Raw genomic sequence first — 18,501 nt, forward strand, 5'->3', positions numbered from 1 at the left:
GAATAACAAAAGCACCTATCTCATGGGGTTGTGGTGAGGATCAAACAAAATCATATTTGTAAAATCATATTCAAAGCACTATATAAATGATAGCTCATTTGTTATTTTTATTAGAGAAGGGGCAGCTGCAACCCTAAAGTCAGGAGGACCTGAATTCAAATCTGACCTCATTTAACAATTCTTAGCTGTGTGACCCTGGGCAAGTCACAACCCCAATTGCCTCAGTTTTAAAAAAAAAAAAAAAGGAAAGAAGGAAGGAAGGAATCTAGGAAGGAAGAAGATGCTTGTTATTTTTATTAGAGAATCTGGAATCAAGTATGGAATCATAATTTAGAAACTCCGATTGCTTTAACCAGTCCCTGGAGATTCAGAAATGATCGAGAAGAAGGGGAAAGAATACACTAGACCCAAATTTTCAGGATTTTAGAGGGAAGGGGCTCAAGCAGGGCCAGAGGAACAGCTGAAGGCTTGGTCACTGACTCCCTATTATTTCCCTTTTACCTGCCTTGTTTCTTTTCACCTATAAAACAGAAACAAGACCTACTGGCATGGAGGAAAGAGCATTTGACAAGTGGACACGACACTCAAGTCATAATCCCAGCTCCCCTCATCTCTGAACCAAGTCAATTCCCCTCTTGGGCCTCAGTTTCCAAATCTATAAAAAATAAAGGTATTGGACTAGATGCTTCCTTAAGATTTGCTGGCTGTTCTCCAAGCGGCCCTCCCAGGTCACCAGAGGGATGCCTTACGCTCACATATCCACTTCTTTCACAGGGAACAGCCAGTTACCACCAACTCAAGCACAGGCAAGCCACTTGCCTGCCACCCACCACAAAGGCCACGGGTGACCGGGTGGTTTTCTCTGCAGGAAAGAACGTCTGCCTCTTAATTAATTGAGCTTGGGAACAGAGAGTGCTTTATTCATGTGCACATTACAGTTACAGCCTCATGCTTTTAAGTGCTTAAGCAAACACTTAGGGAAAGAGACTAATTGTCCTACATGTGGCGAGCTGGCAGTCCCATTTCTGATTGATATTCTGAGCTTGGCAGGCAATGGCTAGGGACAACCCGCCAAGGGGATGGACAGTAGGATATGCTTCTGAAGATGCAAGCCAAAGTTCACAAGAAATGCATCAATGACAGCCTGAGTTCTAGTCCTGACACTGCTGCAAGCTAGATCTATGACTCTGGGCAAATCACTTCCTTTAGCTTATCTCCAGGCACCCCTAGGATTTCTAGGCCTTCTTATCTATCTAGAAGTTAAACCTTCTTTTATGAGCTGCTTCTCCAGATCACAAAAGGAGCTCCTCTATTTGTAATATTCAGTGCTTAGCAAAGTACTTGCCACAAGCAGAACACTTTTTGGTTTGTTCTTGGGTTTCTGAGGCAATTGGGGTGAAGTGATTTGCCCAGGAACTCAGGTCTTTCTGATTCTATCACCTGTGATCCATCCACTGGGCCACCCTGCTGCCCCTGCTTAACACTAAACAAGCCCACCCTCGTTCCTTCTCTCTCTCTCTCTCTCTCTCTTTCTCTCTCTCTCTCTCTCTCTCTCTCTCTCTCTCTCTCTCTCTCTCTCTCTCTCTCTCTCTCTCTCTGTGTGTCTCTGTCTCTCTGTGTGTCTCTCTGTCTCTCTTTTTCTCCCTTATTTATTCATTCCTGATCTTTAAGATTTCTGATTCTAATATTATTGGGTTCTACTGTATGACTAAAACTCACTCCATGACCAGGCCACTGGATCAGCTGCACAGTCAAGGTGAATGGGCAGGAAGCTAGCAGCAGTTGCCCAGCCCCACTACTTACTTGAGTGGAGGCAGGATCCGAGAAAGAGGACAATAAACATGAGGAGAAAGAATGAATAACACTGAGCTGAGGGAGGAAAGAGCAATCGAGGAGGTAAAAATATCCCTGGCCATAAAGACCACAGCAACCAGCGAGTCTTTCCACACAAAGAAAGCCAAGAGGCGTACAAACCAGGCCATTGAGGGGAGGGCTGGAATGAACAGGGACCCAAAATAGCAAAGGAAGGAAAGATTAAATGGGGAAACTCTTTAAATACACTCAGGCAAACAACGGCCCAGGAAAAGAAGGGAGCTATTGAAAGCTGGGAGGACAACTGCAGGCTGAGGAGAACAGTGGAAGGTGCCCTCTCTGAGCTTCAGGACTGGCTGCAGGCTTTCCTGTGACTTAGAGCTGGGGAGATCACCCAGTCTAACCTTCTCATTTTACAAAAGGGGGAAACAGAGGTCCAGAGAGGGAAAGTCACTTTTTCAAGGACACGGAAATGCCGATTCTCAGCGTCCCTCATCCTGAATTCAGGGCACTACCAAAGGGAATGCTGGTCAGGATCCTCCCAGGGCTGCTGCTCTTATCCCTTATATAGCTGTTTTCTCCAGACAAGCTGGCCCAGATCCTGACACACACCCTCCCATAAATGAGTCCAAAACATCAGCCTTCCCTGGTTTCCCTGACTCAGCCTCCCCTGTCCTTCCCCTCTTCCCCAAGAAATCTGCAAGATACTTACTGCCCTGGGATGCTCCTTCACCTGAGGCTGCTTCAGTGTCTGTAAGAGAAGGCGGGACAAGCTCATGAGTCCATATAAGGAGGGAGCAGAAGACCAGAAAAACTGCTTTGGAGGCATAGGAAGCAGAAGTGGGAGTGTAGCTGATGCCCTGCCCCTTCCCATCAGATCACCTTCCACTCTCTTGACCCTTCTTCATCTCCTTCCCTGGTTCAATCCCAGGTCACATCCTGACCTAGAGGCAAGTGGCCCTAACCCCTCCTGTAAGATACAGGGATGAAATGTAGGGAAGCACAGCCCAGAAAAATTGGGCTGCCCATTCCGCCCCACCAGGATCAAATATTTCAACCATGAGGAACAGGAGCTGAAGCACGGGTCCTGCCCCCAGGGAGCTTCAATACAGCTGAAGAGCTGAGACACACAATCCCAGAGGACTCTGGCATTGCCTAAGTGTCAAAAGAGGAGGATGCCCTAGCAAGACTCCCCTGCCAGTCCAATTAGGGCTCCCCCCACTGCCCTCACCTCTCAAAAGCCTTGGGTTTCTCAGTCCTTTACCTGCATTACAATACAGACTCAGACCAAGAGAGACATGCTCCCCATTTCAGAGAACACCGAGTTCTCCATATTCTCCCCTAAGAGGGCAGGTAGAGATCAAAGTTCAGTGACTTTATTTTGTCCAGCACAGAGCCTATTTGAGGCTAGAGCAGGGTCAGAAGGAGAAGTGAGGCAAAAGGAAACAGAGGGACCGGTTTCTCACCTACCCCACCCCCTCCTTCTTGCACCACATTGAGACCAAAGCCAAGGCTGCAGAAAAGCTTCCTACCTCTATGTGCTCGCACGTGGGTCTGGAAACAGTTATAATATTTGTATTTCTTCCCACATATTCCACACTCATAGGACCCTGGGGGAAAAAAAAGCAAGAGAAAGGAGAAGTCATTCCCTTTCATCTGAGACCAATAGCCAGGTCGAGTTGCAGGAGAAAGACTGAGAAGGACTCAGGCGGGAACCCTGCAGGTTTTACCTCCCTGAAAAAAACTCCCCAGACTCAGTGGGTCACTTAGGCACAGAACGCAGGAACAACTTTTAATTATGTTCGATCTCAGTTATCCACTTGTGGGTTAACACTTTTGTCTGCATTGATTTGGGATTTTTTTCCCCTGCCTGCCCTTCCTTGTCTAGTCATAAGGAACTTGGGGACCACAATGGGAGGCACATATACAAATCTCATTGCAGGTAAGACATATGCACAATGCTCTAAACAAAAATACATTTAAACCTGCAGGGAGATTCAACTAATTTTTTCTTCTCATCTTATTCCATATTGTTCGAAGCAATATTTCCCTTTATGAACACAAGAGTGTCTAGTCCTGGCTTCATTGTGAACTAGCTTTGTGACTTTGGGTAAGTCTCCCAGTCTCAGTTTTTTTCTCTATAAAAGAGTTAATTGTCTTAACCACTTCACTGTAAAATATAATTATCATGGATTTGAAAGAACGCTGAAAAGAAAAAGAAACATATAAATATTGTTGTTTGTTGTTATTGTCTCTGTCCAAAGTTACCCACTAGTTAGAAGAAAGGATAACGTTCTAAGAAACTTCTTGCTATCAATGCTGACCACAATCATTTTTGCTAAAAAATCAGGAAAATCTATGACCAGTTTTCTCCATTGGAGTCAACGGGAAATAAAACTGCCCACAGAACAAATCTTTACGCAGGTAACAAATGGTATCTTTCACAGTCCTCCTGGTCCAAGACAGAGCCAGGAAACCACCTGTGGCTCAAGCCACACCCTGGACACTGCCAAACATAGAAGAGAATACTATTTGTGCAGAAAAAGCCAGAGACAGAAGAATGGAGGTAAGGAGAAGTTAGGGGATGCTGCAGCCCCATGAAATGCAAACCTTTATCTAGGCAACTCTTTCCAGAGGAATAGGAGAAAGACTTTCCCTCTCCACGTACGTGTGTTTTGTTTTAAAATTCTAAACTGAAGAAACATTCAATAAGATAAGCAAATCCATATGGATTATGCAGGCAGCTGCCAACTTGCCCAGCTTGCTTCTGCCTCCACACACACAAGTATACAAATTCAAAATGTTACATTCAAAGCTGTCTTGCTTATTAGTGTTTCCTACTAACCATGTCCCTGTTCTTATGCACATTTCTTAAAAAGTGCTTCAATGACCCTCTTACATTTTACTATCACATTTTTTTCTAGTAGCGAGTTTTAGTCATCTCTGGACCCATATGTAGTAGTAGTAGTAGTAGAAAGAACTTTCATCCCATGGCACGGGAAAAGCTGTATTAACAACAACTAGCAGGAGCACAGAATAAAGCCTGGAATTTGAAATCAGAAAGACTTAAGTTCAAATCCTGACATAAGCTGTGTGACCTCAGACAAGCTAACTGACGTCTATGTGCCTCAGTTCTCACACTTGTAAAATGGGCACAATAATGCCTCTCAGAGGAGTTGTGAGGTTTAATTGTTGGGATACAAGGTAGTGCCCCCAGACACTCCCAGGGAAGCAGGCAGAGGGGACCCACTCACTGACACCTTCCCAGCGAGCTTCAAGTAGCTCAGCTATATTTCAGGCTCTTCCAGAAATCATTTGTATGGATCAATGGAGCCAAGATGGCAGGATTGACAGGTTTTTATCTGAGTTCTTCCTGGCATCTCTCAGATCAAAATCAGATCAAGTCTCTGAATTGGCTTTGAAGTGACAGAATCCACAAATATATGGAGTATATCAAATTTCCAGCAGAAGATATTTTGGAAGAACTTCAGAAAAAGATCTCTTTCAATCAGGTATGGGGGGGGGGGAAGCAGCCAAGCGCAGGTACCCAGAAAGGTGTGGCATGACAGGGAATATACTAGGAGGCTCTTAGCCAAAATACAGAGTAGCATTGGCTACTCTGTGCTGGTTCAGAAGCCAGTGAATCAGTAGATTAGCTATGAGACATCCAGCACAAATATAAAAGGCAAATAGTGAGACTTTGAACTCCAGAATAACATGGGACTTTACTACACCCACCCAGGACAAGAAGGAAGTGAGCAGCATTAGTAAGGGCCCCGTAGAGGAAGTTTGGGACAATCTCCCCTTTGCCTTAAGAGCAAACCTCAACCTTTAAAAAATGAGCAAAAAAGTGGGAAAAAAAACCTCTGATCACAGATAGCTTTTATGGAGATAGAGAGCAGGACTCAAACCCTGAGGATACTAAAGGCAAATTATCTCCAGATGAAGGCCCAAGGGTGACAAGAGTTGGTTCCCATCTCACAAAGCTCTCTTGGAAGAATTTAAAAAGTATCTTAAAGGAGAGTTAGAAGAAAAATTGGGAAAGGAAATGAGAACTTTGCAAGAAAGTTTGAAAAAGAAATACAGAAAGTATCTGAATAAAACTCCTTTAAAAATAAATGTGGTGAAATGGAAAAAGCAAATAATTCCTTACAAAATAGATTTAGTGAAATGGAAAAAGCATGTAACTCTTTACAAAATAGATTTAGTGAAATGGAAAAAGCATATAACTCTTTACAAAATAGATTTGAAAAAGAAACCAACTCATTGAAAAACAGAATTTGTGGAATGGAAAAAAAATCCAATGACAAAACATCTCATTTAAAAGTTCAATTGGCCAAATGCAAAAGGAGATAAAAAAGCTAACTAAAGAAAATAATTCACTAAAAGTTGGAATTGAACAAATGGAAATGAATGACTTAATGAGACTACAAGAATTAGTCAAACAAAATCTTTTTTAAAAAATGAAAAAATAGAAGAAATGTAAAATACTTCATTGGAAAAACAATTGATATGGAAAATAGATCCAGGAGAGATAATCTAAGAATAACTTGTCTACCTGAAAACCACAATGAAAAAAAAGAGCCTAGACATTATCTTTCAAGAAATCATGAAGGAAAAATTCCCCTAATCTCCTAGAACCAGAAGGTAAAATAGCCATCGAAAGAATTCACTGATTACCTCCTGAAAGAGGCCCTCAAATGAAAACTCCAAGGAATATCATAGCTAAATTTCAGAATTATCAGATCAAGAAGAACATATTGCAAGCAGCCAGAAAGAAACAATTCAAATATTAAGGATTCTTAATCAGGATTATCCAGGACCTAGTAGATGTCACTTTAAATGATCACAGGGTCTGGAATTTAATATTCTGAAAGGCAAAGGAACTTGGATTATAGCCAAGAATCAACTATCCAGCAAAATTATTAAACATTATATTTCAGGGGAAAGATGGACATTCAATGAAACTGATGAATTTCATTTATTTCTGATGAAAAAAACAGAGCTGAACAGAAAACTTGATCTTCAAATATAGAATTCAAGAGAAGCATAAAGGAGTAAAAAGAAAAAGGAAAAACTTTTCTTTTAAAAGTTAAAAAGTTTACATCCACATATGGGAAGATATGTTTAACTCTTAGGATCTGTATCTCTGTTATGGGTATACTTAGAGGGTACAGGTATAATTTGATTGTATTGTGATGCTATAAAAAAGAAAGTAGAGGTGGAAAGGGGGTTGTGCTGGAAGAAGTGGAAAAGGAAAGTAAAATAGGGTAAATTACTTCTCATGAAGAGGCAAAAAAAGACTATTAATTGTGATTGGGAATGGGAACTCTTATGGGAACTCTCCCATAACATGGAAACAGAGAGCAGACTGGATTAAAAGCCAGAATCCTACAACATGTTGTTTACAAGAAACCCATTTAAAGCAGAGTGATACATACAGAACAAAGGTAAAAGGCTGAAGCAGAATCTATTATGCTTTGGCTGAAGTAAAAAAAAAATCATGGTATAGGGATTAAGTGACCTGAGTTTCTACACAGGATGGGAAACTGTCTTCTGCCTCTCTTTTTATCCCCAGAGCTTGACACATTACCTGGCACATAGTGGGTGCTTAATAAATGCTTCATGACTGCCTGAAGATGTAGTGGGAACAGTCAGTTGGAACCTGGGTTGTTACACAACTCAGTTTCCAGTTCATTATATGATCCATCCCTTTTGGATTTCCATTCCCTCTTATAAGATGTACAGGTTGCACCAGGAGCTCTCAAGGGTTCGTTCTTTCCTGCCCTAAGATTCTATGACTCTATTGTCTTGTGATGGCAATGACTCTGTCTTTTGATGACCCATGCACTGTGCCTAATCCCACCCACAGTCAGCATCTGCCTTCAATTACAATTCCATCTATTAAGTACAAACGAAAGAAACTTTGGGATTCCTGGGACCTCTATTTACCGTTACATGATAAAAAAAAAAGCTCAAACCAACTATTTTCTATTTGTTTTTCCTCTATCTTAATAAAAATTAAATCAACATCAAACAAGAGCTCGTTTGATGGGGACTTTGTATTAAATAAGGTAATTTCTCTATTTTCTGTGGCCTACTCATCCTGTGGTTTTCCCAGGAAAAGCAACCAGGGATGCAAAAGTGAAACAGAAATGACTTCAAAGCTATCTTCTAGGTATAGAGAGAGATTGGACCAAACCAAAACACTGCCCCAAATCATACCTCTTTGCTGAACTAAGAAGAGGACTATAGGTTTATCAAAAGGAACCCTCTTTCACTCTCTTTCCTTCCTTCCAGGTATCCCAAACTAAATTTACCATCCAATACAGCTCCTCATTCATCTGTCCTGGGTCCCAGCCTCCTCAAGGCCCAGGTCAACAGAGAGATAGCCAGCCCTGGAGACTGGCCCAAGACTAGCCGGCAATGGGAAAGACAGGTGATAGGGAGGATCTGGTCTGTGAGAGCACAAGAGAGAGGAGTAGTTGAGAGGGATGAGTTAGGGAAACCGAGGATAAAGGGAAAGAGGATAAAGGAAAGGTGGGGAAGAAACAAAGGAAAGTAAGAATGGGAACAGTGATAAGGAATGGATAAGGGGACTAGAAGGAAGATACTATAACAGGGAAAAACAAGGGGGAGACAATATGGTAAAATGAAAACAGCATGAGAGAGGAATTTGAGAGGCATAAATCTAGTCCCCGTTTTGCCACTAATTTGAGCCAATGGTAATTGAGATCTCAAACCAAGTTACTGGCTAGAAATGTTTCCTGAAATTAGCCCAGGAGAGCTCTTACCTATAGGCACAGGCTGGTGTGAAAGGCTGGTGCCAAGGAAAATCAAGAAGCCAGCGAGTTAGGAATGGGCAGGTGCCATCAGGGACATCCATCCTACTGCCCACTTGGCTGATGCTTCGTCTACGCTGGCAGTCCTGGGGTCTCTGGGAGCACGGCTTGCCAAACACAGGCTTTAGGGCCAGGCAGCTAAAGAGACCACAAAACCACCATCCCACCATCCAAAACCAGACTCCCTGCACGTCTTTCCCATTGCTGGCTAGTCCTAGAGATGGGCTCCTGGGATGGCTATCTCTCCAATGATCAGGGCACAGAAGAGGATTTTTCTCTCCTGGTTTCTGACAAAGTCTCCCAATTCACCTATATTCACACTAAAACCAACACATACTTCAAGTAAGGGCTGAACAAAAGGGCTGCAACTTTTAACTCTGAGAGGCTATAAATTCTACTCTAACACTGTAGAGACCTGACTTTGAAAACCTGGGAAGTTCTCAAACTCAGCTTTCTCATCTACAGGATGTTTCTTTTTCTTGTTGAGTCATTTCAGTAGTGTCCAACTTTTCATGACCCCATCTGGTATTTTCTTGGCAAAGATGCTGAAGTAGTTTGCCATTTCCTTCTCTGATTCACTTGGCAGATGAGGAAACTGAGGCAAACAGGGTTAAGTGATTTGCCCACAGATAGTAAGTGTCTGAGACCAGATTTTAACTCAGGAAGATGAGTCTTCCTGACTCCAGGTCCGGTGCTTTATCCACTGTGCCACTTAACTGCGCAGATCTATAGAATGAGGAGTTTAGAATCTAAGCATTCAGAGACTCCAGAAATTCAGTCCAGGCAGACAGGGTATTCCCCAGAGCTACTCTAAGACAAAGCAGTGCCTTTTTTCCTGCTGGGTGATTCCATCCCTCAAAGATTTAGATAATCAACAAGACTCATGCCAAGAAAATGGCACCAAGTCCTGCCAGCCCATTCTATAGTCTTCCCTTGGCAGGTGAAAATGCCTGAAAACAGCTACTGAGAGATGTATCTGATTAATAGTGTCTTCAGGGGCTCATTCTGATTGTTCTCTTGTGATTTCCCACTCAAAATACCTCAAAAATCACAAATCAGTAAGGGAGCTTAGAGGTCGTTTGATCCCACCCAATGTAGGAATCCCCTTTGCCAGCATTTCCAAAGAACAGTCTTTCACACTCTTCCTGAATAATTGTAGTAACAAGAGCTTGCCATCTTCCTGCTTCTGGCTAGCTTTAATCATTAGGAAATTTTGTCTTATATGATGTTGACTCCCATTAGCTTCCACCCACTGGCTCTAGTGTCTGGAGCCATACAGAATGAGGCTAATTCCTCATATCTATGACAGTCTTTCAGAATCAAGACAGAACTTATGACTTCCCCCTCTTCTCACGAAACAACTTAACTAAAAACTTCCATCCCTCAAAACATTCCTGAAATGTTTCACAGATTCTTCACCATCTTGGTTTCTAGAATTTTTGCCCTCTTCAGGAATTGTTCCCAGATTATTCACACAACTAATCATTCTTTTTCCCTGTACTATATCAGCATTTATGAATCTATGTCTGATGGCAACAAGAAGGAACTGTTTACTGAATTAGAAATCATGAGAACTTTGGGAGGAAGTAACCACTCCATATTTTAAATGATTTAAAAAAAAAAAAAAAAAAAAAGAGGAGGCGGCACGTACTCTAGAATTGAGAAAAGAGATTTCAAAGATATCAAAGAAAAGATGGGTGGGATTCTATGCTATAAAAGTTTATAGGGGAGAAAAAAAGGAAATCTTTAAAAAGAAAATTCTAACTAGGCATTGATCATACTTAACACCATACATCAAGATAAGGTCAAAATGGGTTCATGATCTCGGCATAAAGAAGGAGATTATAAATAAATTAGAAGAGCATAGGATAGTTTATCTCTCAGACCTGTGGAGGAGGAAGGAATTTGTGACCAAAGAAGAACTAGAGATCATTATTGATCACAAAATAGAAAATTTTGATTATATCAAATTGAAAAGTTTTTGTACAAACAAAACTAATGCAGATAAGATTAGAAGGGAAGAAATAAACTGGGAAAACATTTTTATAGTCAAAGGTTCCGATAAAGGCCTCATTTCCAAAATATACAGAGAATTGACTCTAATGTATAAGAAATCAAGCCATTCTCCAATTGATAAATGGTCAAAGGATATGAACAGACAATTCTCAGACGAAGAAATAGAAACTATTTCTAGCCATATGGAAGGATGCTCCAAGTCATTATTAATCAGAGAAATGCAAATTAAGACAATTCTGAGATACACTACACACCGTCAGATTGACTAGAATGACAGGGAAAGATAAAGCAGAATGTTGAAGGGGATGCGGGAAAACTGGGACACTGATACATTGTTGGTGAAACCGAATACATCCAGCCATTCTGGAGAATTATTTGGGACTATGCCCAAAAAGTTATCAAAATGTGCATACCCTTTGATCCAATGGTGTTACTACTGGGCTTATATATCCCAAAGAGATTTTAAAGAAGGAAAAGGGACCTGTATGTGCAAGAATGTTTGTGGCTGCCCTCTTTGTAGTGGCCCAAAACTGGAAACTGAGTGGATGCCCATCAATTGGAGACTGGCTGAATAAATTGTGGTATATGAATGTTATGGAATATTATTGTTCTGCAAGAAATGACCAGCAGGAGGAATACAGAGAGGCCTGGAGAGACTTACATCAACTGATGCTGAGTGAAGTGATCAGGACCAGGAGATCACTATACACTTCAACAACAATACTATATGAGGATCAATTCTGATAGACGTGGCCCTCTCCAACAATGAAATGAACCAAATCATTTCTAACAGAGCAGTAATGAACTGAACCAGTCACACCTAGCAAAAGAACTCTGGGAGATGACTATGAACTACTACATAGAATTCCCAATCCCTCTATTTTTGTCTGCCTGCATTTTGGATTTACTTCACAGGCTAATTGTACACTATTTCAAAGAAAGATTCTTTATGTACAGCAAAATAACTGTTTGGACATGTATACATGTATTGTATTTAATTTATACTTTAACATATCTAACATGTATTGGTCAACCTGCCATCTGGGGAAGGGGGTAGGGGGTGGGGGGAAGGAGGGGAAAAATTGGAACAAAAGATTTGGCAATTGTCAATGCTGTAAAATTACCCATGCATATATCTTGTAAATAAAAAGCTATAATAAAAATTAATTTAAAAAAAAGAAGAAAATTCTAACAATGCAAATATGACTAACTCTGTGGAAGAAGAAAGGGTAACTGTACAGAAGAGACTGATGTGTATGCATTCAATCAACAAGTACTGCTTAAGCAGTACCTAGTGTCCTAGGCAAGATGCCAGAAATACAAAGAAATACAAAGAAAGGCAAAAATGTAGTTCCTTGTCTCAAAGAGCTCACAATCTAATGGAAGAAACAGTATATAAACAACCACATGTATACAAGACATATACAGAAAAATATATAGATAAAAGATAATCTCAATGGAAAAGCATTCATCAATTAATTTATGAACAGGTAATTGAGGATGAACAACAAATGTGTGACAACATAAGAATAACATCAAGAGATTGGCAATGAACACTAAGAACAATAACTACAAAAGCATTTTTAAGATCATCAAAGAAGAGAGATGATTACCTTGTGGATTGAGTGAGATGATAACAGATGAAACAGAAGGTAGAACTACTCAACTCTTGTAAAACAGAACAAAATTGGGAGTTGAACATAAGATGAGTGAGGAGAGGCATAGAGCACCCATTGAATTCACTTAATCAGGTTCCCAGTAAACCATATCTCAGGATACAGAAAGACTAGTACACAAGGCGCTGAGTCACTATAAGTAACTAATGGAAAAGGGGCTACATGACTGGAGACAAACAAATGCCCTGAATTTCCAAAAAAGGCAAAAGGAAATATGTGTCCACATACTTTAGGTCAGAAAGTTTGACGTCAATTTTTTTTGATTGTTTTGTTTTTGTTTTATTAAAGCTTTTTATTTTCAAAACATATGCATAAATAATTTTCAACATTCACCCTTGCAAAGCCTTGTGTTCCAAATTTTCCCCCTCCTTTAGACAGCAAGTAATCCAATATATATTAAATATATGCAATTCTATATATATTTCCACAATTATGCTGCATAAGAAAAATCAGATCAAAAGAGAAAAAAATGAGAAAGAAAACAAAATGTAGGCAAAATACAAAAAAAAAAAAAAAAGTGAAAATACTATGTTGTAATATACACTCAGTTCCTACAGTCCTCTCTTTGGGTACAGATGACTCTATCACAAAATCACTGGAACTCGCCTCAATCATCTTATTGCTGAAAAGAGTCACATCCATCAGAATCGATCATTGTACAGTCATGCTGTTGCTATGTACAATGTTCTCTGGGTTTTATTCATTTCACTCAGCATCAGTTGCTGTAAGTCTCTTCAGACCTCTCTGAAATCATCCTGTTGGTCATTTCTTACAGAACAATAATATTCCGTTACATTCATATAACCATAATTATATGGCCATTCTCCAATTGATAGGCATCCACTCAGTTCCTTGCCACTACAAAGAGGGTTGTCACAAACATTTCTGCACATGTGGATCCCTTTCCCTCCTTTAAGATCTCTTTGGGATATAAGCCCAGTAGATAACACTGCTGGGTCAAAGGGAATACACAGTTTGATAACTTTTTGAGCATAGTTCCAAATTTCTTTCCAGAATAGTTGGATCCATTCACAACTCCACAACAATCTATTAGTGCCTCAGTTTTCCCACATCCCCTCCAACATTTGTCATTATCTTTTTCTTTGATGTCAATTCTTGGCAACATCCTAGAATCCATTATTAAAGAGATGGCTTGGGAACACTTAGAAAAAGAGGTGACTGCTAAGAAAGAGCATGGCTTCATTGAGAACATATAATGTATGGCAAGCTAATGGGGATGAAGGAAGGGAGAAGGAAAGAAAGAAAGAAGGAAATAAGAGAGGAAGGAAGGAAGGAAGGAAGGAAGGAAGGAAGGAAGGAAGGAAGGAAGGAAGGAAGGAAGGAAGGAAGGAAGGAAGGAAGGAAGGAAGGAAGGAAGGAACATTTATTAAGCTTTCACTCTATGCCATGAACGAACACTGCTAAGCTTTTTACAAATATCTCATTTAATCAAGAAATGGATGAGTTAATTACAAATTTGAGAGACCTAGTTAAAATACTGGATGACAGTCAAGATCTTTTTTTTTTAAACATCTTATTAATCTAGAAAAATGATCAGATTTGATAAGCTTAAATTTAATAAGTACAAAAGTGAACATGGGTAAAAAAATCAAATGCATTAACAAGATAGGGGAGGTGGATAGATAAACAGACAGAGTCATGTGGAAAAGACTCAAAGATTTTAACAGACTGCAAACTCAGTATGAATCAACGATGTAACACAGTAGCCTTCAAAAGCTAATATAATCTTGACTGATTTTAATAAAGAGAAGCACAGAAGGAGATATTCCCACATCTGGAGTGCTGTGTTCAATCCTGAGTGGACACTGATAAGCAGAACTGGAGTTCAGAGGACACTAAGGGCAGGAGACCAAGAGATCATGGCTCAGAAGGAATTTCTTAAAGGAGTGTTCAAATCAGAAGATTATAGTAGAAATGACAGCTGTCTTCAAGGTCTTATATGGAGGGTTATCATGAAGAAGATAAAAAGATAACAAAGGTGATTATGAGGCGGGATTGGCCCTGTGCTGCATGGCCCTAGAGGGCAGAATGGGGATCAATGGGTAGAAGCTGAAAAAAAGGCAGATTTGGTTCTTTGCAAAGGAACAAGGGGAGGGGGAAATCCAGTCTGCACCCAGGTGTCTCTATTCCAGATTCCTGTGCAGGTCAGGCACAGACTGAGTTACATAGGTCCAAGGTACCTTCCTACTCTGAGATTCTGGGACATAATTGTCTACTTTTTACCATGGAGCAAGTGTTGTCTTTTATAAGCTCCTTAAGAATACTGAGGACATGTTCTTTTCTCTTTTTATCCCATAGCACATAGTACAGATGCCTCTATACACTGGATACAGTTTGAGAAAGAAACGGGCTTAAGAAAGAGAGGGCTCCTGGATCCAAGCCTCTGCACAGAGTGGAGAAAAAGAATTTTACTACCCATTCTCCTCACTGCCCACATTAGGCGGCCAAATGGTATAGCGAACAGGCCTGGAATCAAGGTGACAAGAGATCAAATCTTGTCTCAGACACTTAGTGGGCAAATCACTTAACCTCTGTTTGCCTCTGTTTCCTCAACTATAAAAATGGGGATAATAATACATCCCTCAAAGAGTTGTTGAAAGGATCAAAATGAGAAAACATTTGTCAAAGCACTTAGCACTGTGCTGGCACAGAGTAGAACCTACATAAATGCCATTATAATTTCCAGATGGCAATGTGGCACAGTAAATAGAGCTTTTGGCCTAGAGTCAGGAAGACCATTTACTAGCTATATGACCCTGGACAAGTCACTTAAAACAAGACACAATCCTCTAACAACAACTTTGCTCAGTTTCCCCAACTGTAAAATGGAGACAATAAGCACCTATCTCACAAAGTAGTGAGCATCAAATAAGATACTTATAAAGTGATTTAATATAGTTTCTGGCACCTAATAGGTGCCTAATAAATGCCTATTTCATTCTCATTGCCTAAAGCATTTAGCAAAGGAGCAGAACACTGGGATGAAGTAATCATAGTAACATCTTGTCGGCAGGGAAAAGGAGTTGTAGAGAAGCCAGTCACATATCAGAAGGACACAGGGAAAATGGGCTATCTTGTACATTCTGCTTCTGGACCATCTGTGGCTGGGCCAACTGAGGCTCTTTCCCCCAAGTCTTCCCACTACCCCCAGTTTAAGGTCACAGATTCAGCTGTCACATACCCTAAGTGTATCTCAATGCATGGCCAAAAATCCAGATCTGCCTTCACTTAAGATCCAGTATAGGGACTGCATCTAAATGGTACAAGGAACTAGAAAAAAAGTCCTCAAAGCTAGGGATTTGGGGTGTAGAGAAAAGAGATCCGGGTTGCAGTCGGGAGATTGAGGTTCTAGTACCTGCTATGCTGTTAGCGAGCTGTGAGATCTTGGGCAAAGTTCTCCACAATCTTGAGTGCTGGTTTCAGTGTCCGTAAAAGGAGAGGTTTGCTATTGACACAAATACTAATAGATAGCCTTTCTGTAGTGCTTTAAGATCTTCCTTGAAGAGGGAGGAGTCGCTAATAGGCCCATTTTGTAGATGATGATACAGGGGCTGAAAGAAAGAGTTCATGAAATATGGAAGGATAATGAATACAGGTTCTGCCCAAGCCCAGCAGTCTACACACGGAGCTAGTTAGTGGCTCCTGTCAACACAGCAAAGGGCCAACTGCTGTTTAAAAGATCAGCCCTAAGGAGGAGTGTGAGGCAGCAGACGCAGCAGCAGGGACACAGATCTCAAAGTGAGGCTAGTCAGGGGCCCGCTTCCCAGCCTCTGGGAGCCACTAACGGAAGAAGAATAACTACACAGTCTTGGGTATAAGTTTCAGGGGTAAAGCCATCACCCCACAGGGACTAATAAGACAGCCTTAGAAACAAGGATAAGAATCTTAGAAAAAAAATCACAGAATAAAAGCATTCCTAGAATGATAATGCTATAAAGGTCTTCAAAATACAAAAAATTTAAAATACAAAAAATTTGAGGGGCCTTAGGAGTTATTTGCTTTAAGTCTCTCACTGAACTGACATGGAAACTTAAGCACACATTTACACCATGAAAAAGAAAAAAAAAAAAAAGTAAAGCCAATTCTGAGTCTAATCAATCAATAAACATTAATTAAGCACTCTGTATTTACCAGGCACTGTGAAATGTGCTAGGGATGCCATGAAAGGCAAAAAGCAGCCCTGTGCACAAGAAGCTTATTAATTTTAATGAGGGAAATACCATGTCCATAAAAAGGAATATTCAAGATATACAAAGAGTATATAATCTTAGAAAAAAGGGCACTAGTAGCTGGTGGAGGAGGAGGGAAAGGAAAAATGAGGAGGGTAGGAAAGACCTCCCAGAAAGCAGTATTTAAGCCTCTGTCTCCTAAAGGAAGTCAGAGATTCTTAATCACATAAGGAAGTAAGAAGGGACAGTATTCTAAGCACAGATAAACAGCTAGTGTGGTGCTACACTTCCCAGGGTGAGCTTGGGACAAAGACCTCTTCTGGGGATAGAGAACACAGGAGTTCCAAGAGAAGACAGACACAATTACCTCTGGTAATTGCCATGTAGTGGTGGTGAAGCTAAAAGTTGGAAATGGAGGATACAGAGGGAAAGAAGAGAGAAGAAAGGAAGAGATAAAGGGAGAGGAAGAAGGAGAGGGGAAGGAAGAGGGAAAGAGAGGGAGAAAGAGACGAAGGAAGAGGAATAGAGAGAAGAAAAGAAAGGAAGAAAAAAGATCAGGAGGGAAGAGAGAAAGAAAACAGGAGGAGGAGGGGAAGAGGAAGAAGAAGGGGAGGGAAAGGGGAGAAGAGGGGGATGGAGGGAGGGAAAGAGAGGGAAGAAAAGGAGAGGAGAAAGGGAAAGAAGAGGGGAAAGGAAAGTAGGAGAGGGAAGGAGAGAAGAAGAGAGGGAGAACAAGAAGAAAGTCTTCACTATAGTGTAGAAGTTCTGTAGTGCTTCCAAAAGTCACTGACCTAGCAAGACATAACCTGTTATATGTGATGACTCAGATCACAAGATTCTCTGGCTTGTGCAGCCAGACAGAGCATCTTCACTGAGGTCCGGGAGCATGGTACTGAGGATGAAAGACAGCTGGAGTGAGACCCAGCCCCAGCGTGGGAACTCTGGGTCAGCATCATCACTGGCAATAGATCACTGGACTAGTTAATGATGCTTGTTGTATACTTATAATGTTTATGAGGCAACATTTTCTTTGCTCCACAGGCATGCATCTTAAGGTCACAGGAACAAATAAGGATGAATTCCAAAGCCCCAGAAGGGATTGGGATGCCAGCCAAAGCAGATGATTTTTGGAGGGAAAAAAAAAGAAAAAGTCAGGGTTTCTCCTAGACAGTGATTAGGCTAGAAAAGACAGGATGAGAATGTGAGTGCCTCAGTTTCATTTTTAAAAGTTCAAGCCAACTAAGTGATCCCTGCCTGTCAGGGAGACACAAATGCCCACAAGCTCTGGGCTGTCAAACACTGTTATTCAAATTGAAATGAGAGGAAGCAACCTGGAAGAAGCCCAAGTTATACTGCTTGTACCACCAATCAACCCATCAATCAGGATTAAGCCCCAGGAGCTAGGCACTGTGCTACACACTGTGGTGAGAAAAGCCAAAATGAAACAGGTCCTGCTCTCAAGGGTCTTACACTCAAGCAGGGAGATGCCATACATATAGAAAAAGTAATTGTGGTAGACAGGGTAAAGTGGTAGCAGCTGGGGAGGAACAGGAAAGACTTCATGAAGAAAAGGATATTTGAAGGACACTAGGAATTCTGAGTAGTGAGAGATAAAGAAGGGTGACTTCCAGGCCTGAGGAAGCTGTGCAAAGGCAAGGAGATGAGAGGCAAAGCTTCATGAAGGAAGAACAGCAGCAAAGTTACTGTGGATAGGACAGCAGCATGCACAAAAGAGAACAAGCCAAACAAGGCTCCAAGAGGAGGTTGGATTTGATCCTACAAGTAACAAGAGTCTCTGGAGATTCATGGCCAAATCAGCACTTTAGGGGAAAAAAGTGGGGGAAAGGGGGAACAAAGACAAGATGGAGAAGAGTAGATGGGTCTTTGTCTGAGCTCTTCCTGGTATCCCTCAGATCAACATGAGATAAAGCCTCTGAACAGCTTTTGTAGTAACAGAATCCACAA

At 41.0% G+C, this 18,501-nt stretch overlaps 1 protein-coding gene across 1 annotated transcript in view; it reads right to left on the reverse strand.

Moving 5' to 3' along the window:
• The window catches only part of ZNF618 (zinc finger protein 618), a 224,605-nt gene that overhangs the window by 38,335 nt on the left and 167,769 nt on the right, over window positions 1-18,501 (reverse strand). Inside the window, 2 exon segments of the mRNA XM_074293637.1 lie at window positions 2,525-2,563; window positions 3,345-3,422. Coding sequence (XP_074149738.1) covers window positions 2,525-2,563; window positions 3,345-3,422 — 117 coding nt within the window.

This window comes from Sminthopsis crassicaudata, chromosome 2, assembly GCF_048593235.1.
Source record: "Sminthopsis crassicaudata isolate SCR6 chromosome 2, ASM4859323v1, whole genome shotgun sequence".
Taxonomy (NCBI): Eukaryota; Metazoa; Chordata; class Mammalia; order Dasyuromorphia; family Dasyuridae; genus Sminthopsis; species Sminthopsis crassicaudata.